Source organism: Mesoplodon densirostris, chromosome 10 (genome assembly GCF_025265405.1).
Source record: "Mesoplodon densirostris isolate mMesDen1 chromosome 10, mMesDen1 primary haplotype, whole genome shotgun sequence".
NCBI lineage: Eukaryota > Metazoa > Chordata > Mammalia > Artiodactyla > Ziphiidae > Mesoplodon > Mesoplodon densirostris.
The window spans coordinates 39,020,383-39,044,594 of NC_082670.1; the positions used below are offsets into that span (position 1 = coordinate 39,020,383).

The following is a 24,212-nucleotide window of genomic DNA, read 5'->3' on the forward strand; positions in this document are numbered from 1 at the left end:
TGGCACAGGCCGAGGCAGGGGAGGAGCTCACACGGCGGGTCGGACGGAGATGAAGAACATCTGGAGTTGGAGCGGCACATCTGGTCGCGGAGCTAGCCTGCGCCGCTTCACCACCACCCCCGCCCGGCGCCCCAGTCACTTCCTGTCCAGGAGCAGTAGTCAGTGTTGTTTTAACCCCCTCTGGGACCGTACTAGGGCTCCAAGGAGGGGGGCGGGCTCCGAGGAGGGGGTAGGTGATGGAGAACGAAAACCGGGTACCCACATCCCCAATAAAGCTGCGTCCTAGGCCAAGAGGAGCAGTGGTTCTTCAGCGCGTGCGGAGAAAGAGGCGGCGGGAGGGGTCCGGAGCGCGGGAGAGGTCCGGAGGGCGGGCTGGAGGCCTCCCTTCCCCACCCCCCACCCCTCTCAGGCCCCGGGCGCTACCGCGTCCCCTCCCACGCGCCCATCGTGGGTCCTACCGAAACTCGGCTGGCTCGCGATGTCGAGACGCCCCCCGCGGGGGCCCCGGGGAGCCGGGCCGAGAGGGAGGGCCCCGGAGGTCCGGGAAGAGGGGGAAAGGGAGAAATTCGAGAAACAAGCCTCTCGGGGAGAACCAGACAAACCGGGTTCGGGCAGGGCGGGCGCAGCCTCCAGGGCGGGGCCGGGTCTGGGGCCCGAGGAGTAAGGGGGCGGGCCCTCGGTCGGGAGAAGGCGCTCCGCCTCGGCCGCTCGGGACTCGGGTAGGGGGTAGGGAGACCCGAAGACCGTGCGCCCCGGCTCCGCCGGGCTCCTAGTGACGCGGCACCCGGGCCCCTGCACCGACGGGAGTCCAGCCCCCGAGGTGGGAGCTCCGCCCTCGGCCCCGCCCAGGCCGGAGCCCCAAATTCCGGCGGGGGACTGGGGAGGTAGAGTAGGGCAAAGGGAGGTTGAGAGCGCCGCTCCGGCGGGCGAGGAACGGGGCGCCCGGGCGCGGAGAGGCCGGGGGCCGCCTGGGGTCCCGAAGCGTCAGGGTGGGCAGCCCAAGCGCGGTCGGGGGCGGCCCCGCGCGGCCCCGCCCCTCCAGGCCGGTGCCCGCCCCCGTGCGCGCCCCGCCCCCTCCTTCCCCGCAGCCCCCACCCCCAGTCCCGGCTCCTCAACACAAACTTTCCGTCCCGCTCGCTCCCTCCTCCGCGCCCGGCGCCTCCCGCTCCAGCCCAGCTCATTCCGCACATTCCGGTCAGCCCCCTCCCCACGACCCCCCTTCCCCGGCCCCCCTCTTCGCTCCCTCGGGCCCGGCGGAGCCGCCCGGCCGGAGCGCCCCCGCGAGATCGGACCAGGTAAGCCGGGCGGACGCCGGGAGGAGGCCCTGCTGGGAGAGGTGGTTTGGTTGGTTGGTTCTGGGTTAGGGGGGCACTCGAGGGGGGCTGGTTCCCAGAGCTATTGTCCAGCCTGAGCCGGAGCCCCAGATCTGGGTGCCGGGAAGTTTAGAGGAAAGGGGGAGAAGCCCTCCGGGAAGCCCCGCCCACCCCTCCCACCCCAGCCCCATCCCACCCCCCCGCGACCCGGACGAGTTGTTCGGGGGGAGGTCGGGGAGCCGGGAGCTTGGCCCCGGTGCCATCGCCTGGCCCAACGTACGCCTTTGGGGTGTCGAGGTCGCGGTCTGGGGGCCCGCACGGTCTGGGGGGGCCTGCCACCGGGGAGCTCCCAGTCCCGGGCCCCGCCGCCCTTTGGACTCCCAGCTGGCGCTCTCTCGGAGCCCGCTGGGCCCCAGCTCCACGCAGGCCTCGGGCCCGGCCTCCCGGCGCCCAGGCCGGCTCCTGCGCGCGGTGCCCGCAGCCGCGCCGGATCGTGGAGGGTGTCCGGCAGCAAAGCTGCGCGCCCCGGGCGTGTACCCCCTGAGGGGCAGGGGCTTAAGTTCCCTCCAGTCTGCCGCCTGCGTCGGGGTGGAGTTTTCGGAGTTCCAGCCCTGAGCTCTGAGCCTGGCTCTAAAGGGGGCTGGATTTGGGGCCTTCTCTTGGCCACGCTTCCTCAGAGCCCTTGTTTAGACTTTAGAGGGTTTGAAGGCCGCTTGTCTCCTCTAACCCTAACCCCCCAACACCACCCCCACCAATGTCTGTCGTGCCCTTTACTCCTGCCTGGGGAAGGAAGGCCGGGAGTGCCTGTCTGCGTCTGGTTTCCAGCTTAGCCAGGCCGCACGGCAGTGTCATGGAGACCCCACTGTGTCACCTTTCCAGGAGAGGGGCCCTGATCCAGGGCTGAGAGGTTCTTTCTGAACAAGGGGGAATGAGGCGCTGGGGTAGGGCGTCTCAGGGGGCACCTCCTTCTGTGTCTTTACTCGCTCCAGGTAGAGGCAGAACCAGGTCAGGCCTGGACTTGTAGCCCAGGAGAGCAGGGGGTGGGGATGGGGGCTGGACACAGCTCAGAGGGGCTGGTGCGAGCCCACGGCGCCTCTGTATATCCGGCCTCCTGCAGCTGATTCTGTGTCCACATGTTCCACCCCAGCGCAGGGGGCCAGGGTGCCTCCTTGGCCAGAATGCTGGGGGCAGCCTGGGGCAAGGAGGGAAATCTAAAGTTGCCAAAAGTTAGAGATTTGGGAGAATTAAGTATTCCTCCCTTCCAGATTCTTGTAGCTCCTTTTCCAAGACCTCCCCCCAGCGGTGCCACCACAGGACGTGGTTCTCTGGTCTTTCTGGACCCCTAGGAGATAAACAGATGTATTTTCTAGGACTAAGCTATATGGTGACAGTGACTTCAGGGGCCCTGGATGCCCCCTCCTCAGAGAGAGGCTGGGATCCAATGGGAGTCTCAACCTTGTGGGCCTTCCCACACCACCATTCCCCCAGGGAGGGAACAATAATTAATGCTAATTAGTGCATTTGGGCAAGGGAATGGCTGAGTAGGATGGTCAGTGATTGGCAGGACAGAGCTGTGTGTGTGTGTGTGTGTGTGTCTGTGTGTGTCTGTGTGTGTGTGTGTCTGTGTGTGTCTGTGTGTGTGTCTGTGTGTGTGTGTGTGTGTGTGTGTGTGTGTCCTGAGCCCTGCTCCCACCCTCACCCTCAGGTTTGCAGACCTTGGTACATTCTGACAGTTGGGTAAATATTAAAACAAGAAGGAGACCTCTCAAACAGAGGAGGTCAAGAAATTAAGAGATCTGGCCCCAGCTGGGCCTTTAACCAGTTGTGTCATCCTGGTGGGCCTCAGTTTCCCTGTTTGGAATCCATGACGTCTCCCCTCTCTTCCCATCATGGAACCTGAACCTGGTGGGGCCTGGAGAGGTGAGTGGGTGACCCAGTGTTCTAAGAAGAAGGCGAGGGCTAACGAGGGGGTGACTGAGGGCAGCTAAGCCAGGTGAGAGTGGCTGAAAAGGTTACAGGCAGCAGGTGTCAGGGGACAGGAAGGCCGGTGGAGTCCGGGGAGCTGCCCTGGGAGGTGGCAGTGGGGTCTGGCAAGGCTGGGCAGGGTAAATGGTGTTCAGAGGCTGCCTGGATGGCCGACCCCTCTCCCGGACGCCTCTAGGGGCTCAGGGTGGAAGTTGGAAGGGAGTGAAAGCTCCCAGCCCTGTCCACCTCCTCGCTCAGGAAGGGAGAGGTGCCTAGGGGCCGGCTGACAGGGAGGACAGTGGGGGAGGGAGCTGGTGGTGCCAGGCTCCAGGGAGCCAAGAGGGCTCCCAGTGCTGCAGCTTTCTGTGGAGGTGGCCAGGAGGTCGCAGTCTCTGCTTCCCACGTGGGCGCTGCAGGAGCTGTGGGGTCTGAGGGGTGGCCTTGAGGGTCCAGGTCTCCATGGCCCTCCGGGGCCACCCTGGGGCGATGGCAGGAGCTTCTCTGCTCAGAGCTGGGGTGGAGGCCAGCAGATCACACTCGGCCCTGTCCCCCGTGGCCTTGCCCTGCCCTCCCCTCCCCCCTGGTGTGCCAGCCTAGGGTGGTCTGCAGGAGAGGCCCTGCCCCTCCAGGGAGGACTCTGGAGGGGAGAGGGCTCTGCCTGTCCGCTCAGGGTCCCACAGGGGACTGGGGGCAGGAGCCAGAGAATTCTGTCGCTCTACGAATCCCCAAAGCCTCTGCCCCTGAGGTTTCCTAGAGTGCTGATTGCTTCCTGTACTCCCTGCCAGGCCCGACAGGACAGGAAGTGATAGAGGGAAACGAGAGTGCCACTGTGTGTGCCGCTGGATGTGTGTGAGAGAGAAGCCCAGTGGAACACTCTGTGTGGGTGACGCTGCGGGGGTGGATGCAGGTGGGGGGAACTGGGTAAAACCAGCATGTGTGTGTGACTGCATGTGAGAGCAACTGTATGCAACATTGTGACTTTGTAACATTCACGTGTGAGAGAAGCTATGATATTCTCAGTGTGTGACTGACACTGCAGGTACCTGAGGGAAACTGTGAATGACGTTCTTAGTGTGTGACTGACGCTGCATGTGTGTGTGTCTGTGTGTGTGTGTGAGGCTGTATGGGGGACCTGTGTGTGTGAGGGGCCATCACAAGGGGTACGTTTATGAAAGACACTGTCTGCTTGACCAGCGGTGTGAGCTCACACTCGTGTCTGGATGGGATTCCGATGCTCCAGGTGTGTGAGGGACACTGCGATTTTGTGATGCTCTGTGTGTCAGAAGCAGAATGAGTGACACTCTGCAAATGAGATGACCTTGGGTTTGTAGAAACTGATGGTCTGTGTGTGACTATATATGACACCACGTATGAGAAAAGTTGTCACAACATGGTGTACGTGTGTGTGTAAGGGGGAAACCGTTGTGACGCGGCGGACTATACCCAGTGCAGCAGGCATGTGCTGAGAAGCTGTGGCAACAGCTGAGTGTGAAATCAGGCGTGTGGGTGAGACTGAGCACGAGAAAGAAACTCCACACATGGAGGGACGGTGCTGTTTGTGGGGTGTGACTGAGACCGACTCTGTGGGTGGTCACATCTGAGATGGTTCGCGACTGTGGGGCAGTGGGGGTGACATCCTTCAGGACTGTGGCATATGTGGCGTGGGATGCCATGTATGATGAATTTGGGTGACTGTGACCCCAATGCATGTGGTGTCTACGTGGAGGACCACAGAAAGAAAACTGCTGAAAACAAAGAAAGAATGGGACTTCCTTGGTGGTCCAGCAGTTAAGATTCCACACTTGCAGTGCAGGGGGCACGGGTTCGATCCCTGGTCGGGGAACTAAGATCCCACGCGCCGTCAGCATGGCCAAAAAAAATACAAGGAAAAAAAAAAAAAAGAAAGAATGTACTTAATGCTGCTGAAGTGTGCACTTAAAAACGATTAAAATGGTACATTTTTCATTACGTATATTTTATCACAATAAAAGAAGTTAAGAAAAAGAAATGAGGGAGATGCAGGTAACAGTGAATGTGCAGGAGAGTGGCTGTGAAGAGGAGTGTGTGCGTTTGATAGAGAGGAGACGCCCAGGGAAAGCCTGTGTGTTTATAGACGACATTGACATTGTGACCTTCCTGAGGGGGCAACTGACTGAGGGACCAGTGGCAGCTCAGCGGGTGATCCAGAGTCCAAGGGGCCCTCTGACATGTTCACTGAGTTTCACCCCTTGGCTGCATCCCCGCCTCCTCCAGCTTGGATCCCTGGCCTTCCTGGAGTGGGATGAGATGAGGAGACAGGACAGTCTCAGAGTGGGGGTGAAGGGAGGTGTGGGAAGTGGGCCCCTTCTTCCTGCAGGAGGTTTGAGGGCTCTGAGTCTCTTCCCTCCCTCCCTCCCTCCTACACTGCTGGAAGCAGGGGTGACAGTGAGGATGAGCCTTGGAGAGGGAAGCCTGGGGGGCTACCCTGCCCCATCTGCTCCCCGAGGAGCCCGCGCCCTAGGAGAGGGGGTGGGTGGGTGCAGAGACTGGATTCCCAAATTGGAAGCACATTAGTAAGCTGGGGAGGGGTGGGGAGCCCCCCTTCACCTCCCTCCTAGTGGGCTCTGCAAATTGCTTCCTCCTGTAAAAATCTCGACCCTGCTCCAGGGAGGAGGGTACTCCATCTCCAGCCTGTCAGGGTGTGGTCACTTGGCAGGGTCCCTCAGGGGTCCTTGGCCTGCAGGTGGGGGAGGCAGACACCATCCCCATCCCGCCTGCCCTGCTCTCCCATCCCAACCAGAGCACGGCCAGTTCTAGGGTGGGAGCCTCTGGCAGCTGGAGAACAGCTGGCCCGCTGTGGGGGTGGGTGGGGAGGAAGGAGGGAAAAGCAGCGGAGGCGGGGAGGCTCCCTTAGCCCTCATCTACCGCCTGCCGCATCCTCGCCACCACCCCCCCCCACCCTGGCTGGTCAGCCCAGCCCAGGTTTGGGGGCAGGGCATTCAGGATGAAACTGCTGATTTCACTAATCTTCCCACACTTTGAGTGATGTTTTCACTCAAAGTGAGAGCACTTTGAGGGCTGAAGTCCTGCAGGAGTGGACAGCTGCTGCCCGCTAGACCCAGCACAGTCACCAGGCTCGGTCCGACCTCTCCGTGGGGCTGGTGCCGGGGGAGGGGTGCGGGGTCCAGACACCTGCCTGGACTTGCCTTTTCTGCATCCCCCACCAGGCAGAAGCTCTGGGGGAGCCCAGGTTTCAAGCCCATCCCTCCCCCTACTTGAAAGGCGGTAGAGGGCTGGGTGGTCTGGAGGCTGCGGGGATGGGGGGGCCTTGGGGGGTGAGGGCCTAGGGCCTCTGCAGCAGCCCCTGCGCTGGCCTCCACCCCTGGAGCTGTCCAGCCAGTTATTCCAGCAGGTCTGGCCCCAGGGTGGGGAGTGGGCAGCAAGGTGCCCCTTATCTCCCTCAGGGCCCTGAGGCCTGCTCACCCAGCCTCCTATCTCCTACCCGGCCACCACCCAGAGGCACCTTCTGACCTCAGAAGGCCCTGGGAGAGGGGAAGCGGGTGTGTGCTGGTCAGATTGAGGATAAAGTTAGAGCAAGAACACAGGAGGTCCTTGGGCTGTGCAATACCAGGGAGACGGGAGGTCGTCCGAGAGGAAGGCTGGGGAGCAGATGGGCCAGGAGTGGGGATGTCCTGGATGTGGCCCTGTTGTGGCTGATCCCAGCCCCCAGCCCCCAGCAGTGGCTCCCCTGGTCACTGCTTCCCCCTAGGTCTACCCCAGCCTCTGAGTCTTTCCGTCCTTGGCTCTCGCTCGCGCACTCTCTCTCTCTCTCTCCCCTTCTTTTTCTCTCTCACCACCATCTGGTTTTCCCCTCCCTCACTGCCTGACTGTATCTGAGTTTAGTGATTTACCCCCTTCATTTGTGTGTCTCCATCTCCTCCATCTTGGTCTCTGTCTTTCTGTCTCTGTTGGTCATAGTCACTCTCTCCCTCACTCTCTCCCCACTCCCCGCAGTGTCTGTGGATCTCACTCTCCAGCACGCTACCTACCTGTTCCGTATGTCTGTCTCTCTCTGGATCTCTGTCTCTGTCTCTCCCTCTGGGTCTCACTCCAAGATTCCCTCTCTAGGTCTCTTTCTTTTGTCTCTCACTCTGTGACTGTCCCGTCTCTTTTGTCTGTTTTCTTGTCTGTCTGTCTCCTGCTCTCTTCACCCACCCCCAGACTTGCCCACACCGTGTCCCCCTTCCCCTCCTGTCTATCCCAAGCTCCACCCTCTTTGCCCCTCACTTGGGTCTTTCTACCCCTTCTCCCACCCCACCTGGTGGTGCAGCCCAGCAACGCAGAGGTTCTAGACACCTGGGACAGTGTCAACGAACAGCTGGGGGGCTGCCACCCCTGTCAACCCCACTCTATAAAGGGCAGATAAGACCCGACGCTGGGCTGGGGCTGCCTTCCCCTGGGGCCTGCCCTCTGACCCCAGGCAGCCCCCTCCACCACGCCTGAGTCCCGCATTGGCCTCAGTCCAGCCCTGCAGCTGGCTGAGGAACCCACAGCCTCCTCCCTGCCCCCAGCCTGAGTCCCAGTGGTTTGGGGTCTAAGGAGAGGAGGGTGGCCCACTCTCACCTCTGTCCTCATCCCACAGCAGTAACTCTGGGAAGGCCAGAGCACCCAGTGCAGGCTCCTTGCACTGACCTGCTCCTGAGTGATGCGGTAGGACAGAGACCCCAGTTCAGCCCCCAGCGGGGCTCAGCTGCCCGCCTGCCATTGCCCACGGGTGTGCCTCGGTCTGGGGGGTACAAATATTCTTATTGGTGTGTCCACTCGCGCACCCACGCAGCGTACTGCACACACGTGCTCCAGTGCATGGCTGTGTGGGGTGGGGGTCACCTGCCGGCCCCTGTGTGAGTGCCTCTCCCCGCAGGGGTGTTCCTGGAAAGTGAGTCTAGCATGTGCCTGTGAGCCAGCGGAAGGGACGGTGGTCCTGCTTCTCTCCTTGACTTGTCCTTGTGGCCGCCCCCTGGGCTCCCCTCCCCCTCACCAGCTGCCAGCAGTCCCAGCCAGGGGCCGCCGCCCCGCCCCCCCAGTCTGTCCCAGCTCCCAAGCACTGCTGTGTTCGCCATATTTGGCCACAGTGCTCCTGCGGGGGGCGGGGCGGGGCTGACATCACCCCGAGAAGGGGGGGCCACTCCCTGGATGAGGGGAGGCGGGCACAGACTTGGGGGAGGCAAGAAAGTTGCTTTGAAAAGTCTGGGGCTGCCAGGGCCCCCCATGCGCCGGGCCCCTGCTGCTCTGAGGGAGGCCTCAGGAAAAGATTTGGGGGGAAATGGGTTGAGGACTCTGTTGGGAGGGGTCTTAGCTCATTGTAGTCCCTCTTCTGCCTCCCCTCTAACGTCCGCCTGTGGCACTGTCAGACTTGGGGCACGGGCGTGGGGCGGTGGCTTGCCTCCCAGCTAGCTCAGTATAGGCGCCGCTGTGTCCCCCGGCATCCCACCCCTCCCCCCTACTCTTATTACAGAACTCGCCCTCAAGGGGTTGAGGAGGGGATGGGGATGAGAATACAGCTTGCCGGGGTGAGCAGAGGGGTGTGGCCCCTCTGACCCATCAGGAGCATGGCTTCCTCTCTCCCTGGCTGCCCTCTGGTGTGGTGGTCTTGGAGGCCTCACAGGAAGGGTTACAGCGGTCTGGGGGTCCTTGAAGTTGCTCCAGCCACCTGTGCTGGGGGGGGACCCTGTGGTCTGGACCCCACTGGGCATTCTCAGGTGGTTGCCATGACAACCCATGCTGGGCCTCCTTTCCCTCTGCAGGTGGTGGGGCTTCTTACCTTGGTTAAGAGACTGAAGCTAGATTGCCTGTGTTCAGAACCCAGCTCTAGCACTTACTAGCTGTGTGTCCTTGGGCAAATTGCTTAACCCCTCTGTTCTTTGGTTTCCTCATCTGTAAAGTAGAAGTAATAATAGTATCTACCGCATAGGTGATTGTGAGGATTAAATGAGTCAATGTGTGTAAACTCCCAGACTAGTGCCTGCCATATGCAGGTGCTGTCATTCGTAGTAAAGTTAAATGTAAACTCTATATCCATCTGACATTCAGGCCCCCAGGCCCTCCCCATCCCATGCCACTAGCAACTACCTTCAAGCCTTCCAAAGCAAAGAGGTGGCCCCCACAGGGAAAATCCCCACCCATTTGGCAAGACCTGGAATTCTTGTTTGAGGGGAAAGAAGTCTCTTCCCCAGCTTCTGATGGGGTCTCCCACTCTCCACCCTGCTCCCCCCTTTCCCTACAGCCCAGAGCAAAGTCCTGAGGTCTAGCCATCTGGGGCTCTGGGGCTCCCAGGACCCTGATACACACTGGACATGTGGTTCTGAGGCTGAAGGCGGCCGGGGGGTGAGCCTTAGGGCTGTGTGTGTTGGGGGACTGTCTGGGTGTGATCTGCTTTAATAACCCAGCCTGGCGTGTGCAGGGAACTCAGAGTTTACAGAGCCCTGGCCCATCCACGATGTGGGCCAGGGCAGGGGCCAGCGTGTGGGTGGTTTATGGGCTGCTGCGGGGCCGGGAGGTGCAGGAACAGGAAGTGGGATGGAGGAGTGGGTGGGGTTGAGCAAGGCTGTCGGCCAGGCACCTTCTCAGCTGCTCCCTTACCAGCCAGTGTCGCTCCCTTCTCATGATTCCTGAGGCAGTTCCTGCCCTGAGTTTAGGTTCCTTGGCAGGGTTCTCATGAGTTATCTTTTGGGGAAGGCAAAACTGTACCCTTCCTGGATCTGGGACCCTCCTCAGGCCACAGTGGGTCCTTGGCAGGATTGCACTGATGCTGTGGGGAGAATGAGGGGTGGGGGTCCCTGGTTGGGGATCCTGATGACAAGGAGGAGGAGCTGGCACAGCGAGAGCCAAGGAGCCTCTCTGAGAGCCACAGAAGCACTGGGCCCTGCCCCTCGTGGTCCTCCTCTCTTCCCATCATGGTGCCTTGGGCAGCTGCATGGCCTTGTGAGCCTGTTTGCCTCATCTGAATAATGGGCATCACTCCTTGCCCTCCCTGCCTTAGTTTTGAGGATTGAATAAATATGAAAGTACTTTTTCCCCACAGAAGTACTGTGTAGGTGTAAGGCATTGTTATTGTTGCTGTTGATCACCACCAGGCATCATGGTTGGCACTTTGTCTGATCTCATTTCATTTTAACCCTCACAACCTCAAAGGAGACCCTTCCTTCGTTTTACAGGACTGAGGCTCAGAGAGGTGAAGTTCACACAGCACTGACTAAACATAACCTCTGGTTGCCTCCACCCAACACTGGAGCACCTGCCCCGGGGGTGGAGATTGCTGTGGTCTGGGAGGACCCTGCCCTAACCCCTCTACGTCTGCCCCCCAGGCTCAGGCTGCCCAGTGGGCTCAGGCCCAGAGCCCAGAGCCCAGAGCAACCAGCACAATAGCGTCCAACAGCTGGAATGCCAGCAGCAGCCCCGGGGAGGCCCGGGAGGATGGGCCCGAGGGCCTGGACAAGGGGCTGGACAACGATGCGGAGGGTGTGTGGAGCCCGGACATCGAGCAGAGCTTCCAGGAGGCCCTGGCCATCTACCCACCCTGCGGCCGTCGCAAGATCATCCTGTCGGACGAGGGCAAGATGTACGGTGCGTGTGGGGAGGCACAGGGACCCTGGACTGCACTTGGGGAGGCGGTCCAGCCCTCCTCACCCCTCCCTCTGCTCTCTGCCCCCTCACCCAACCGGTTTGGCGAAGTCCTGGAGGCCGCCAGCCCTCTGAGGGCGGGCGGGTCTGGGCGTGCAAGCCTGTGTGTCTGGATCCTCCTCATAAACAGGCCAGGTTTGCCCCCTCCACCAGAGCGCAGCCCACACATGACACCACCCCCACCCCCGACCCCACCCCCGACTGCCCCTCCTCTCCTTGCTCCGGCCAGCCTGGAAGTTTCGGGGTGACTCAGTGGGCCCGGGAAACTGGGTCAATCCGGTGTGTTCCAGGCTGGGCCCAGGAGAGGGTCCCTCTCCTGGGAGGACGTGGGGGAGCCCGAGGGGTGAGACCTGGGGTGGGATCCCAGCAGAGAGCAGTGTTTCCCACTGGCGAGTTCCCTCCAGAGAACAGGGGGCGTGGAGAGGGGGCTGCAGAGTGGTGGGAGGCCCACAGTGTGACAGGGCTTGCGTGGGGAAGGGCGCTGGAGAGACAAGGGGACTCCCTCACTCCTCACACCCCCTCCCAAGTCTGCTGCTCTCCTAGCCCCTCTCTTTTCCACCTTGCCCACCTCCTGCCTCCAGAAGGGAGCATCCACCCTGGTCCAGCCCTGAGAGGGCTCTCCCAGGGCTGCATTTTTGGGATAACTCAACACTTTGGGGCCTGACTCCTTGCCAGCTCCCTCCAACCCGCCCCGACAGCCTATGGCTGGGTGAGGCAGGCCCTCAGCCTGTCCCCTCCCAGTGTCCAGCACTGGCTGGGCTGCCCCGTGTCCCCTGCCCCACCACCGTGCCACGCCCACCCCCAGCCCCAGAGCCCCACTCACGGGGCAGGCAGATGTTCCAGGGCGCCTTCCATAGGGCGGGGGCCGCCTGCCCCCACTGCTCCCTCCCAGATGGCTGGGGCAGCCCCACAGGGTATTTTTAGACAGGGCGGAGGGAGTGGGGTGGAGAGGGGCAGGCAGGAAGGGAGGAGCCGTGGGGCCAGTTCCGTCATGGAAGAGGAATCTGGAGAATGCGGTCCTTCTGGGGAGGCTATGGGGTTGGGGGGCAGGGGGCCTGAATTTGGGGGTAAGAAGCCTACCCGCTGAGGATGCTGACACATGCTTCACCGTGCGTCCCAAGCACCCCCTTTACAGGGCCAAGCGCCCTGGATGCCGGCCAGCCTCTGGGCCCCCAGAGGGTCCCTGGTGCTGAGCAGAGCCCCCACCCCAAGTCTGACAGGCTGCACTCTCTCACAGGGAGGGACAGACACTGGTAACCAGTGACATGGGGGTGACAGGTTCAAGGACACAGTGACATGCTCAGTGACACATCTTGACCCAGGCTGTCAGTGTAGGAGACGTGTTGGAGACCATCTGGTCCTTCCTGCCTGTTTCACCAGAGAAGGGCAGGGACTTGTCCAGGGTCTCCCGGTGGCAAGGACAGCTAGGACAGGAACCCAGGTCAGAGTTCTTACAGACACACACAGGTATGCGTGCCCAGTCCTCTCTCTCTCTCTCTCTCTCTCTCTCACTCACACACACACACACACACACACACACACACACACACACACACACACGAGCCCTTACCCTCGGAGGTTTGGAGCTGGAGACAGCACGGAGAGGAAGGAAGCACTGCGGGGGACTGGGAGTGAGGGGCCCAGCTGTCCTGCAGCCCTTCGGCCACACCTGCCCCTGTCTGTCTCGCAGGGAAACCTGTCAAGCCGCCTGACATTGTTCCACCTCCTGCTCTGCTGCCCCTCCCCCAACAGCAGCCCCCCAGGTCCTGGAGGCGGTGGGGGGAGCTCTGGGACTTCCCCACCATCCTTCACCCACCCCGCTTGTGCCCCTTAGGTGGGGTGGAGCGAAGAGAGTGGGGAGAGAAAACAAGAGCAGCGTGTGTGGGAGGGACCTGGTGTATTTCCAGCTGGTGGGGGGGTCAACAGCCACCAGGGATCCCCTTTGACCAATCCCTATTTTTTCTTCTCACCCCAATCTAGGCCGAAATGAGTTGATCGCACGGTATATTAAATTGAGGACGGGAAAGACTCGGACAAGAAAACAGGTAAAAGATAATTTACGCTGCAGCCCCTCTGCCCTCACACACTCTCTCCCCTGCCTCTGTCAGCCCCTCCCAGGCCGAGCTATCCCATTGCCCTGCCCGCCTCCTCAGAGCTGACCCCTTGCCCAGCCCACTCCCCTAACTCCCTGACCGGGGCTCAAACCCATGCCGACTGCATTGGGAGCGAGGAGTCTTCACCACTGCATCACCAGGGAAGTCCCCACTGTCCTTTCTGACCCCCCTCCCAGACCTGTGATCCAGCGACCACAGATACGCCGCAGTGGGCAACTGGCAGCTGCATGTCACTGCCCTGAGTGGCTCGCTGACCAGTCAGGGAGACAGACAGTTGGACAGGTGAGGGCAGAGCAGGGCAGCATGGCTGAGATCGGATCATGTACTGTCAGACAAGCATTGAGCCTTGACCAGGGAGGGGAAGGGAAGAGGGAGGGCTAGGAAGGCTTCCTGGAGGAGATGACACTCAAGATGTATTTTTAAGAAGGAAGAGGATTTAGCCAGGCAGGAAAAAGGGAGAGGATTCTTCCAGGCTGAGGAAGTTGGCTATACAAATAGTAATTGTAAGCCCATTCAGAGCTGACTTTGTATTAATTTATTTAGTCCTCATAGCAACCTTATGCAGTAGGTACAGTAACTATCTCCATTTTACAGGTGATGAAACCGAGGCACAGGGAAGTTTAGTAACTTCCTAAGGTCACTCCACGGGTAGGTGGTGGATCCAGGATTCAACCCACTGGGCAGGAAAGAGCCTTCCATTAGCAGTGTGGTGTGTGGAGGGAGGGGTGGGAAAAGCCGAGGGCTGTGAGAGATTGAGCTGGAGGCCAGAGGGACAGGTTTCCCTGGGGGCAACTGGGGGCCATGGAAGGGAATAGATCAGGGAGTGGCTTGTGGCAGCTGTCAAGGCATCTTGTCTCCGGAACACCCGAGGCAGTGGATAGAGAAGACCAGGCCAAGGCAGGGACCTAGGTCAGCAGCGGTGGCCTGGGCAGCGGCAATGGTGAGAGTAGTGGTGGTAGGGACGGAAGAAACTGGTGATTTGGGAGATGATTGGGTGGCGGGAGAGAGGCAGGCTCTAGGCAGGGACCTGGAGAACCGAGGCCAGCTCTGGCCCTCAGCCCCCCAAACCTCCCTCTCTGGATGGGGTTTGGGCCTTGCACCCACCCCTGAGATCCTCACTGTCTCAAAGGAAGGTTCTGGGTCCACCCACCCAGTGCGGGAGTAGAAATGCTCCCTCATTGTTCAGGCCTGTATTAACCACTCTCCCTGGGCCAGCTCATGTTGTACAGCATTTATTCACTTAGCAAATCATTGAGCTACTAATGTTCTCGGCACTAGGGACCCGGTGAGGAACTGGACAGACAAGGGCCCAGTTCCCTGGAGCCTGGGGCCACAGGAGGAATACTGGCTGATCAGCCCCCGGGTTCAAATACCTTGCTCCTATACCTGCGGGGAGGGGGTGCCTCATCTCCAGCCTCTGTTCCTCAACCATTCAATAGCTGATATGTAGAACAGAGTGTATTTGTATAAGAATGTGCCGCTGCTGTTGCTATTATTATTACTGTAGTTATAAACAGAAAGCATCCCAGGCACAGGAGGAGGGCACTGTCCCAGCGTGTCCTGCTTCACCCAAAAGACATGTTCATAGGAACCTGTTTGTCAGAGTTGGAAGGGGCCCAGGGATCTTTAAGCGAGGCCCAAGGAGGGTAGCAGAGCCTCTTACTTCTGGGTCCAGCATCATACCTGCTCCTGGCCAGGTATCCCGAGAAGGCTGGCTGTACGTTAACATTTTACAAATGAGCTGTCGGCAAGCTCAGGATTTTAAAAACCTCTGGCCTTTGTCATTTTGCAAGGGTGGCACTCCTCTAACTTTATTCTGTATTAGAACTCTGATGTCTAATATCTCCTTAAAGGGGGTTCCTTCCTATGGCTGTGAGAACAAGCCATGTCTTTATGTGTCGCAAAGAGCAACCCGCTGACATGCAAGGTTTTTTGGTTGTTTTCATTTTACTCTCTGTTGAAAAAAAATGCCATTTTCATTTTTTTTTACAGCTACATACAGCAATTAATAGCAAGTACAGTGCCTCCCTATTGAAAACACAGCTAAATATTACATTAGGATTAAGTCCCATGTGACTTTCAGCTGTCACAGAGCTGACCATTTGGAGATAGTCCTCTGGTCTAAGGGTATATTGGTGGTGGCCAAGTGGGCTGTGGAGTCAGGCCACCTGGGTTCATCTGTGTGACCTTGGATAAGTTGCTTAACCTCTCTGTGCTTTGGTTTGATCATCTGTAAACTGGGAATAATATTAGTACCGACTTCTTAGCATTGCTGTAAAGATCAGAGGAGTTGGTACATGTGAAGTGCTGGGAACAATAGTAGCTGTGCTCGGTAAACGGCAGTTACTGTCATGACGTGAAGTGATCGGGAATCTTGCCAGACATAGGTCTGAATCCTAGGCACCATGAGATGGCATGAGAAGCACCCGCCTAGGTTCTAACTAAGTAGCAGGGGGCTGCCTAGCATCGCATACATAGTAACTTTTAGTCCACGATTAAAAAGAAAAGAAACTGTTTCTTTATGGAGATAAAAACAACTTACAAAGAAAGCCAACAGCAATTGCTGATAATGAAAGTGTGAAGCAGCTTAGAGGATCCACCTGTTCCCTCGCGCTTGTTTCATGGGGAAAACAGTGACAGTTAGGCTCTCTGAGGCTGAGGGCCAGATCCTTGACAATGCCAAGGTCTGTTGTGCAAGCCCAGGGCGCACGCATCCAGACCGTGACTAGCTCAGGTCTGCCAGGAGAGGGAGGCTTCAGGGAGGAGGGGCTGGAGAAGAAATGCAGTTAAAAGCACATACTGTGTACATAGAGATAGTGTACACTGCCATGTATTAGTCCGAGGAGAAGGAATGTGTACTGGGGGAGGAAGCTGCATGAATAAAGCAGGAGTCAGACCAGGCCAGGTTTCATAGGCCAGCAAGCTGATGGGGTTCTCGGAAGGACTTAGGCAGTGGTACAGGGGAGACCTTTTGTAAAGGATTTTGGGCTTGATGTATAATCTGGTGGCCAGCAGGAGCATTATGGCCATGGCTAGCCTCTGTGATGCCAATTAGAAAAAACAGTGTCTCCTCTGAGGATACCAGTGAGAAAAAGTCACCTCTTTTTGGAAGAATACAAAGATGCTCTTCCTCTGTTTTTTACCAGTCATCTTTTATTGGGTGTTAATTCTCAGTTAGGATATGAAAGGATTCAGGGCAGCTGGGTAAAGGTCAGGAATGAGGAGTGTGCCCTTCACACCGGGCCCTCTTCAGTGATACTTGCGTGGCCGCTCGTGTTTGAACTCCTTTTAAGAACAGCAGTAGTTGAAAAGCATGTAAGCTGCCAGCACCATAGAAAGCCCAGCGAAGCTCCCTTTCTTCACACTGACATATTATTGTAATACTGGTAGTAACCTCTTTGAAATGCTCCAGCAATGCCTTTAGGGGTAAAATCCTGCATCAGTATCCAGCTTGGCAACTCCCCTATTTTGACATCCAGGAGCTTCTCTTCCTTCAGTGGTATGACTGATGCCATTTTGGATTCCTGGGTCTCTCTTCCTCCACTTTAGATGCAGTCGTGCACCAGGGCACACAGCTTGGCCAGCAGAGCTTGGGCTGGATTTTAGCCCTCACTGGGCCAGGTGCGCTTATGCAGTGAACAACCTGTACAACTGTACATGGTGCTCCTGAAAGCCACGGTAGGCCCTTGATCAAGACAGGGCCAAAAGAGGGCAGAATTGGCAGGGCCAAGGTGTGTCTGCCCACAGGGGCCCCACGGTTGCCCCTCTTACATTTGGTCCCAGAGATGAGGGCTGGGATGCTCCTTGCCCGTGGCTACCCTGTGCTATGCCTCCCTCACTGTCTGTGTTTTCCTCTCTGGCTGGGCGCGGGGCGGCCCCTAGGTGTCCAGCCACATACAGGTTCTAGCTCGGAAGAAGGTGCGGGAGTACCAGGTTGGCATCAAGGTACGTTGGGCGCCTGACTGGGGCCTCCAGCCCTTCCTCCGCCTCTCACTCACGGCGCCTCTACCACTTTCTCTGCACGGCTCAGGCCTCTGCCTTGGCTGGCTCTCTGGCCCCACTGTGCCTCTTTTCTGGCTGAAACTCTGTTCTTGCCTCTCCTGTTCTTTCTGTTCTTTTTCTCTTTCTCTCTCTCTCTCTCTACAGGTCTCTAGCCACTTGCAGGTTCTAGCCAGGCGGAAATCTCGGGAGATTCAGTCCAAGTTGAAGGTATGCCCTGCCACTTGGCCTGGCCCTGCCCAGGCCTGATGCTGCTCTCTGACCCCAGCCCGGGACAGGGAAGGGGCTGAGGAGCTATGGGGGGCAGCAGGGGGGTCTCAGAAAGACAAGCGGCAGAAGCAGCCCATTTGCCACTTCAGGCTACACAGAGCCAGAGTCCCTGGAGAGTAAGCAGGAACCCAAGGGGACAGCAAGCCCTACAGCGAGGGAGAGGAAGACCACCTGGGGGCCACTAAGGCCCACCTCTCTTCTTCTCCATTTTCCTTTTCTCCTTCCTCCTAACTGCTGCTTGCTAATTGCATGGGGACTCCAGGTGGGCAGGGAGGAGACACTGGTGGGGACTGGCGGGCATGGCCATTCCTTGTCTTGGACGCTCAATCCTGACTGCTCTGTGGCTGAGGATCTCAGAGCCTTGGGTTCATGGCCCTGACCCAGGTCAAGGCCCCTGTAGGCTGCATCTTCTTCTCCCTGCCCACAAATGCCCAGCAGACTGGGCCTCCCGCCCCAGTCCCCACGCCTATAGCACAGTACACGTGGACAGACCCAAGGGGCCCCAGCTTGGTCCACCATCTAGATCTCCAGCCCCTCTGCCCTCATCCTAACCTTTGCAGGGCACCCCCAGCTGGCACGCACTCCCTCTAGGTGGCAGTGGGGCTGGGGGAGGGTCCACAGCTACCTCTGAGCTTCCCTGCACTCCTCAGGAACTGAGAGCCAGGTGGGCATTGAGAGAAGGAGGATGAAATGGCATGTCCCTCCACCCCATCTGGCCCTCCTCTGTGTCTCTTCTAATCCATTCTCCTTCTCTTCCACAGGCCATGAACCTGGTGAGTAGCATTGCCCCTCCCCGGGGGGTGGGGGGCAATGGAGGGGAGAGCACCGAATATAGGATTTTCAAATTATGGATTGTGAAATCAATGTAATAGGCTTGCAAACAGCATTTTTAAAAAAATGCATTATAGGGACTTCCCTGGTGGTCCAGTGGTAAAGAATCTGCCTTACAATGCAGGGGACGTGGGTTCCATCCATGGTCAGGGAACTAAGATCCCACGTGCCGCGGGGCAACTAAGCCCACGCGCCACAACTACTGAGCTCGCACGCCTCAACTAGAGAGCCCGTGTGCCGCAAATTACAGAGCCCACACGCTCTGGAGCCCGCACATCACAACTACAGAGCACACACACTCTGGAGCCCATGCACCACAACCAAAGAAGAGAAAACCCGCGCACCACAACTAGAGAGAAGCCTGTGCACCGCAACTAAAGACCTGACACGGCCAAAAATAAATAAATAATAAATCTTTTTAAAAATGGATTATAGTTCTCAAACTTTCGCATGCATCAGAATCACCTGGAGGACTTATGAAGTCAGATTTCTCAGCCTCACCCTCAGAGTTTCAGATTCAGTAGGTCTGGGCTAGGGCCTGAGAATTTGATTTCTAACAAGCTTCCATGTGATGCTGGTGCTGCTGGTCCGTGGACCATACTTTGAGAACCACTGATGAAATAGAAAATATGAGAGTGCGTGACACACAAAATAAGCAAAATAAGGAGAACTGTTTTGGCTTATACTGGGTTATGGAGTAAAATAATTTCTTATTGTGGATTGTGATCAGAGGGGTGATGTACACTTAGGAGACAGGGCTTCGGGGGCGGCCCCTGAGGCAAGCCCCTGTCTTGTCTCTGGCCTGGCCTGGGCCTCACAAGGCTCCTCCCGTCCTCAGGACCAAGTCTCCAAGGACAAAGCCCTCCAGAGCATGGCGTCCATGTCCTCTGCCCAGATTGTCTCAGCCAGCGTCCTACAGAACAAGTTCAGCCCACCCTCCCCTCTGCCCCAGGCCGTCTTCTCCACTTCCTCTCGGGTACAGGGGTCCTGGGAAGTGGGACTGGGGTGAGGGAGTGCCTTTAGGGTGGGCCGGGGTGGGGGTCCTGGATACTGAGGGACCCTGGGCTTCTTCCCATCTCTGCAGTTCTGGAGCAGCCCCCCTCTCCTGGGACAGCAGCCTGGACCCTCTCAGGAGTGAGTATGGTGGCATTTCCTTCCCACACCCTCTTTCCCCTGGCAGCCATGCTGGACTTACCCTCCCATCTGCATTCCAGCAGCAGCTGAGCAAAGTCTTCGTTCAAAAATAGAGGGTTGGAGAGCGCCAGTTAAGAGATCTAATGCATCTGTCTGTTCATTCATGTGTTTGTTCATTCATCAACCAGTTGTCATCCACCTTACAATTATTTTTCACTCAGTTAATCTCTGAGTCAGTCTTTCATTCAACAAGTCAGGTAGTCAAGTATTCTCAGCTCCTTCAACTCTAAGATGACTTTCTTCCTAAGACACGCCCTCAGTTTAATGAACAGCTCTGCAGGGTGGGTTTGAAATGCTGCATTAAATGTGCACATCAGTTTCGAGATGCAGCCAGACTTCATAAAGTTAAAACGCGAAGAAAACAAAAAGCTTGCAAGTTAGCTGGTCAGCATGTATTTCTGGGCCTCCACAGGAAGGCCTGGTGGCTTCCTATGTGGGGTCCCAGATGAGACCCATGTGACTGGGCCAGGCGGAAGGTGGGGAAGGGGGTGACCCTCTAACCAGCCCATGCTCCTGTCTGCAGCATCAAGCCCTTTGCACAGCCAGCCTACCCCGTCCAGCCACCCCTGCCGCCAACGCTCAGCAGTAAGTTCCCTGCACAAGGCAGCCACCACCTCTCCCTCCCTCAGCAGCTGCACCTCTGCTCAGAAGAGCTGGGGCCAGACTTGTGTGTGTGTGTGTGTGCGCGCGCGCGCGTGTATGTGCGTGCGTGTGCACGCACGTGTGTACGCGCACAGGCTGGGAGGAGGAGTGGCTGGCATCTGTAGGGGAATGGGACAGGCCAGGAATAGCCCCCTTACCTTTTACAATGTTGCTTCCACAACTCTGCTACAAGTACACACCACCAAAGGTGTCACATTGATATGTGTATGTATATATAATTCCTTCAAGGGAAATACGCTGAAATCTTCAGAGTTTTACTTTCGCTAGGAGTTAGGATTCTGGGTAATTTTTTTTTTCTGGGTAAGTTTTATTTTTACGTTTTTCACTTGTCTATATTTTCTGTTTGGACACACATTAATGGTGACATGAGGGAAAATCCACTGATGTACACTACTAGGGCCACCACACACGGTGCTGCAGTCTGTGTACTGCACAAGGACACCTGGCAGGGGAGTCAAAATCCAGCCCGTGTTCCCGTCCAAAAGGGGCACCATTCTCCAGCTCACACACAGGCTCTGTGCGGGGGTGGGGGGCGGCTCTGTGTGTAGCCGCACACCCCCCCACGCAGACGAGGGTCTGTCTTGTCCTCCCAGGTTATGAGCCCCTGGCCCCGCTCCCCTCAGCTGCTGCCTCTGTACCTGTGTGGCAGGACCGCACCATCGCCTCCTCCCGGCTGCGGCTCCTCGAATATTCCGCCTTCATGGAGGTGCAGCGCGACCCTGACACGGTAATGTAGCGGGTGGGGCAGGGTCTGTGCGGTCCAGGGCCACAGCTCAGGGTCACGGGGTTGGGACGCCATAGGGCAGGTCTGTTCCCTTGCAGCCCCCCGCTCCCCCTGGGCCTCTCGAGCTCTCCTGACCCTGTACTGGGCCCTCCCCACAGTACAGCAAACACCTGTTTGTGCACATCGGCCAGACGAACCCCGCCTTCTCAGACCCGCCCCTGGAGGCAGTGGATGTGCGTCAGATCTACGACAAGTTTCCCGAGAAGAAGGGTGGCCTGAAGGAGCTCTATGAGAAGGGGCCCCCTAACGCCTTCTTCCTCGTCAAGTTCTGGGTGAGCTGCCCTGGTTCCTCTCTGCTCCCAAGGGTCCCCCCAGATGTGCGATGCACCCAGGCCTACCCTACCGACCCCCTCTCCCCGGGCCTGTGGGCACTGTGCGGGCTATGTATGCCCCCAGCCCCAGGGCGGGACGCCTCCCTGGGCCTCGGACAGCAACTTAGGCCGCCCCGCCCCCTCCTCCAGGCCGACCTCAACAGCACCATCCAGGAGGGCCCGGGCGCCTTCTATGGGGTCAGCTCCCAGTACAGCTCAGCCGACAGCATGACCATCAGCGTCTCCACCAAGGTGTGCTCCTTTGGCAAGCAGGTGGTGGAGAAGGTGGAGGTGAGTGGGGGCCCAGGGGGTGGGGGAGGGGCTGGGGGCGGGCCAGCCGAGCGATGCCTGACCCCGGCTCCCGCAGACCGAGTACGCCAGGCTGGAGAATGGGCGCTTTGTGTACCGCATCCACCGCTCGCCCATGTGCGAGTACATGATCAACTTCATCCACAAGCTCAAGCACCTGCCCGAAAAGTATATGATGAACAGCGTCCTGGAGAACTTCACCATCCTGCAGGTGTGGAGGCGGCGGGGGGAGAGGGCGGCGTGGGGGTCATGGGAGCACCCCAGGCACAGGGGCCTCGAAGCAGGGGTGGCCAGACCCATTCCTCAGAGGAGGAGACCGAGCCCCAGGAAGGAGAAGGCTCTGCTCAGCCCGCATGCCCCATGGCCCTGTGCCGCCTGACCTCCCGCATCTTCCTACCCGGCCCCCAGGTGGTCACGAGCCGGGACTCCCAGGAGACCTTGCTCGTCATTGCTTTCGTCTTTGAAGTCTCCACCAGCGAGCACGGGGCCCAGCACCACGTCTACAAACTCGTCAAAGACTAGGGTGCCCTCCGCCCCCACCACCACAATCCAGGACGAGCATCTTCTCCACACACCTGCCTGGCACCCCTAGGGGTCCAGGATTGAGGACTCATCCACCTGCCAGGCCTCAGGCCCAGGACCCAGGAGGCCTCCCCATCTACCCTGCACACACACTCCCTGCCACTGTTCTGCGCTTTAACTGAGGGAGAAGAGAGGAGGGCTCAGCGGCGGGGCAGCCTGGCAGTGACGCTGACCACCGTACCCAGCTCTGCCCAGCCTCGAAAGACTGGGAGGACACCTTCAAGCCCAGGCACACGTGGCCGCTGGCCCCTCACAGGACTGTGACGGGCGGGTGAGGGAAGAATGGAGACTAAGGGAACTGGAGTGCAGAGGCCCCAGAGGGGAGTGTCGAGTTGGGGTCAAGTTGAGAAGAAGAGAGAGGAGCCCACACTTTCTGTGCGCCTGCTGTGTGCCAGGCCTCGTGCAGGCCCCCAAGTGCCTTGTGCCATCCTCAGACCCTGCAGGGCAAGCGTGGGGCTCGCTATCCCAGTGGAGGGACCCGTGGGAGGGGTGGGCCGAGTTGGAGCCCTCCCCCGGCACTGTCTGTCCCTAGAGCCCAGGTTTATGCTACCTCCCTGGAGTGGGGGCTGGCCACGGGGGCAGGCTGGAGGGTCTGCACTGAGGGGCCAGCCGGCTGGATTGGGGGCCCGAACAGACCACCTCCTTCCAGAGCACGGGGGGCTCCTGTGCGGCCCTCAGAGCTGCCTGATCCAGGTCCGGTCCCGAGCCACCCAGCAGCCTCCCGATGGGTGAAGGCTTCCAGGGGCAGGCCCAGGCCTGAAGCAGGCTGGAGGGTCAGGTGGGAGGATGGAGCCCCAGCCCCTGGGCAGGCCACTGGCCCAGGGACAAGGGGTGGCGGAAAAGTTTGGCATTTTTCTCTTGCCTAAGACTTGCGTCTGGTGGTGAACCCTCGGGGGGCACCTGTCCCTTCTGTTTTCCCCACCTCAGTCTCTCTGGCCTGGAGCAGCAGCTCCCCACACCCCGTTCTGGGATTGAAGGTTAACCCTTCCCCGGCAGCCCCTTCTCAACACCCGGGCTCCTTGGCCCCCAGCCCCGTCCTCCCGCTGCCTGTGGGTATTTATGAGTTTCGTATGAAGTACTGTGCCCCTTCTTCCCCCCGCCCGGCCGCCCCTGAGCTTCCTGAAGGTCCTCACAGTTTGCATATCGCTCAGGCCACCTCCAAACCCAACCTAGGTTTTATAATGTATATTATATATTTGTTGTGTATTTTTTAAATCCAGCTGTGATGGGTTATATCATAAATGTGGCGCAAGGCTGGCGCAGGGGCCCTCAAGGCCCAGCTCCTGCTTAAAAAAAAAAAAATTAAAGTTATTTGTTTGTGGGTTAGTCGTGTGACCAGTTGTGTGCCATACCTCTGGGTTTGGACAGCTTCGGGTGGGCACTCTTCGTGGGTCAGGTCCTGGTGTGTCACCCCCCTCCACCCCATCTCTGCTGGGGGGCCCCAAGCACTACCCACACTCAAAATAGATAGGATTTGGAAATTCCCTGGTGGTCCAGTGGTTAGGATTCCACGCTTTCACTGCCAAGGGCCCGGGTTGGATGCCTGGTCGGGGAATTAAGATCTCGTAAGCCGAGAAGCACAGCCAAAGAAAAAGAAAATAGGATTCAGGGGTCTTGTGAAAGTTTTGCCAACTCCAACCTTTCTCCCACCCGTCCTGCTGTGAGTTGAGCACTGAAGTGTGGCCAGCACTGGCCTGAGCCTTATGTTGCCTTGTCTCTTTAAATGAAGTGACTTGCCCCAGGTGACTTCAATACTGAGATGGGCCCACTGTTAAATCCCCACAGTCCACAGTGGCTACTACTGGTTCTCACCGCCCCATCCTCACTCCACACACGAGGAAAGAGCCTCAAGGAGGTGAGTGCTCCCGAAGTGGATGGCTGCTAGCGGGGGCGGGGGAAGGGGAAGCTGGACTCCAACCTGCCCGTCTGCCTGGGAAAACCTCAGTGTCCTCAGTGGACATGGGTTGTTTATCAGAAATTCAAATTTAACTGGGCATCCTGTATTTTCATTTGCTGAATCTGGCAGCCCTACTCTAGAATCTCATCTTCTAGATCATTCTGGTCCAGCCTCCAATTTTGCAGATGAGGAAACAGAAGAGGTTAAATGCTCTTCTCACTCAGCTGTCAGTGGTAACACCAGGATTTGAACCTGGTCTTCTGACTTTAAGCCCAGGCACTTGGTAAACTATTAAAATAATCAGGCGGCCTTTTGTCTTGG

General features: G+C 58.5%; 1 protein-coding gene and 1 pseudogene across 1 annotated transcript; one reads left to right on the top strand and one right to left on the bottom strand.

The window, feature by feature from the left end:
- Positions 1 to 49: 49 nt before the first annotated feature.
- On the top strand, positions 50 to 23,320 carry TEAD3 (TEA domain transcription factor 3). The gene is made up of 17 exons (XM_060111455.1): positions 50 to 158; positions 410 to 538; positions 774 to 1,295; positions 10,472 to 10,488; positions 10,622 to 10,880; positions 12,918 to 12,982; positions 16,934 to 16,996; positions 17,198 to 17,260; positions 18,082 to 18,093; positions 18,990 to 19,127; positions 19,236 to 19,285; positions 19,869 to 19,930; positions 20,602 to 20,735; positions 20,891 to 21,064; positions 21,254 to 21,394; positions 21,471 to 21,623; positions 21,821 to 23,320. Exons 1-17 carry the CDS (start codon positions 50 to 52, stop codon positions 21,932 to 21,934), a joined length of 2,205 nt encoding a protein of 734 aa, XP_059967438.1. The 3' UTR covers positions 21,935 to 23,320.
- Positions 16,301 to 16,566, bottom strand: LOC132496817 (ATP synthase subunit f, mitochondrial-like; annotated as a pseudogene).
- Positions 23,321 to 24,212: the final 892 nt, after the last annotated feature.

What these genes read in the sequence shown, in the direction of transcription:
- TEAD3 (XM_060111455.1), top strand. Translation starts at nt 50, where the DNA reads ATGAAGAACATCTGGAGTTGGAGCGGCACATCTGGTCGCGGAGCTAGC. An exon ending in GGACGAGGGCAAGATGTACG is followed by an intron (nt 10,881 to 12,917) that starts GTGCGTGTGGGG and finishes ACCCCAATCTAG; the next exon opens with GCCGAAATGAGTTGATCGCA. An exon ending in TCTTCCTCGTCAAGTTCTGG is followed by an intron (nt 21,065 to 21,253) that starts GTGAGCTGCCCT and finishes CCCCTCCTCCAG; the next exon opens with GCCGACCTCAACAGCACCAT.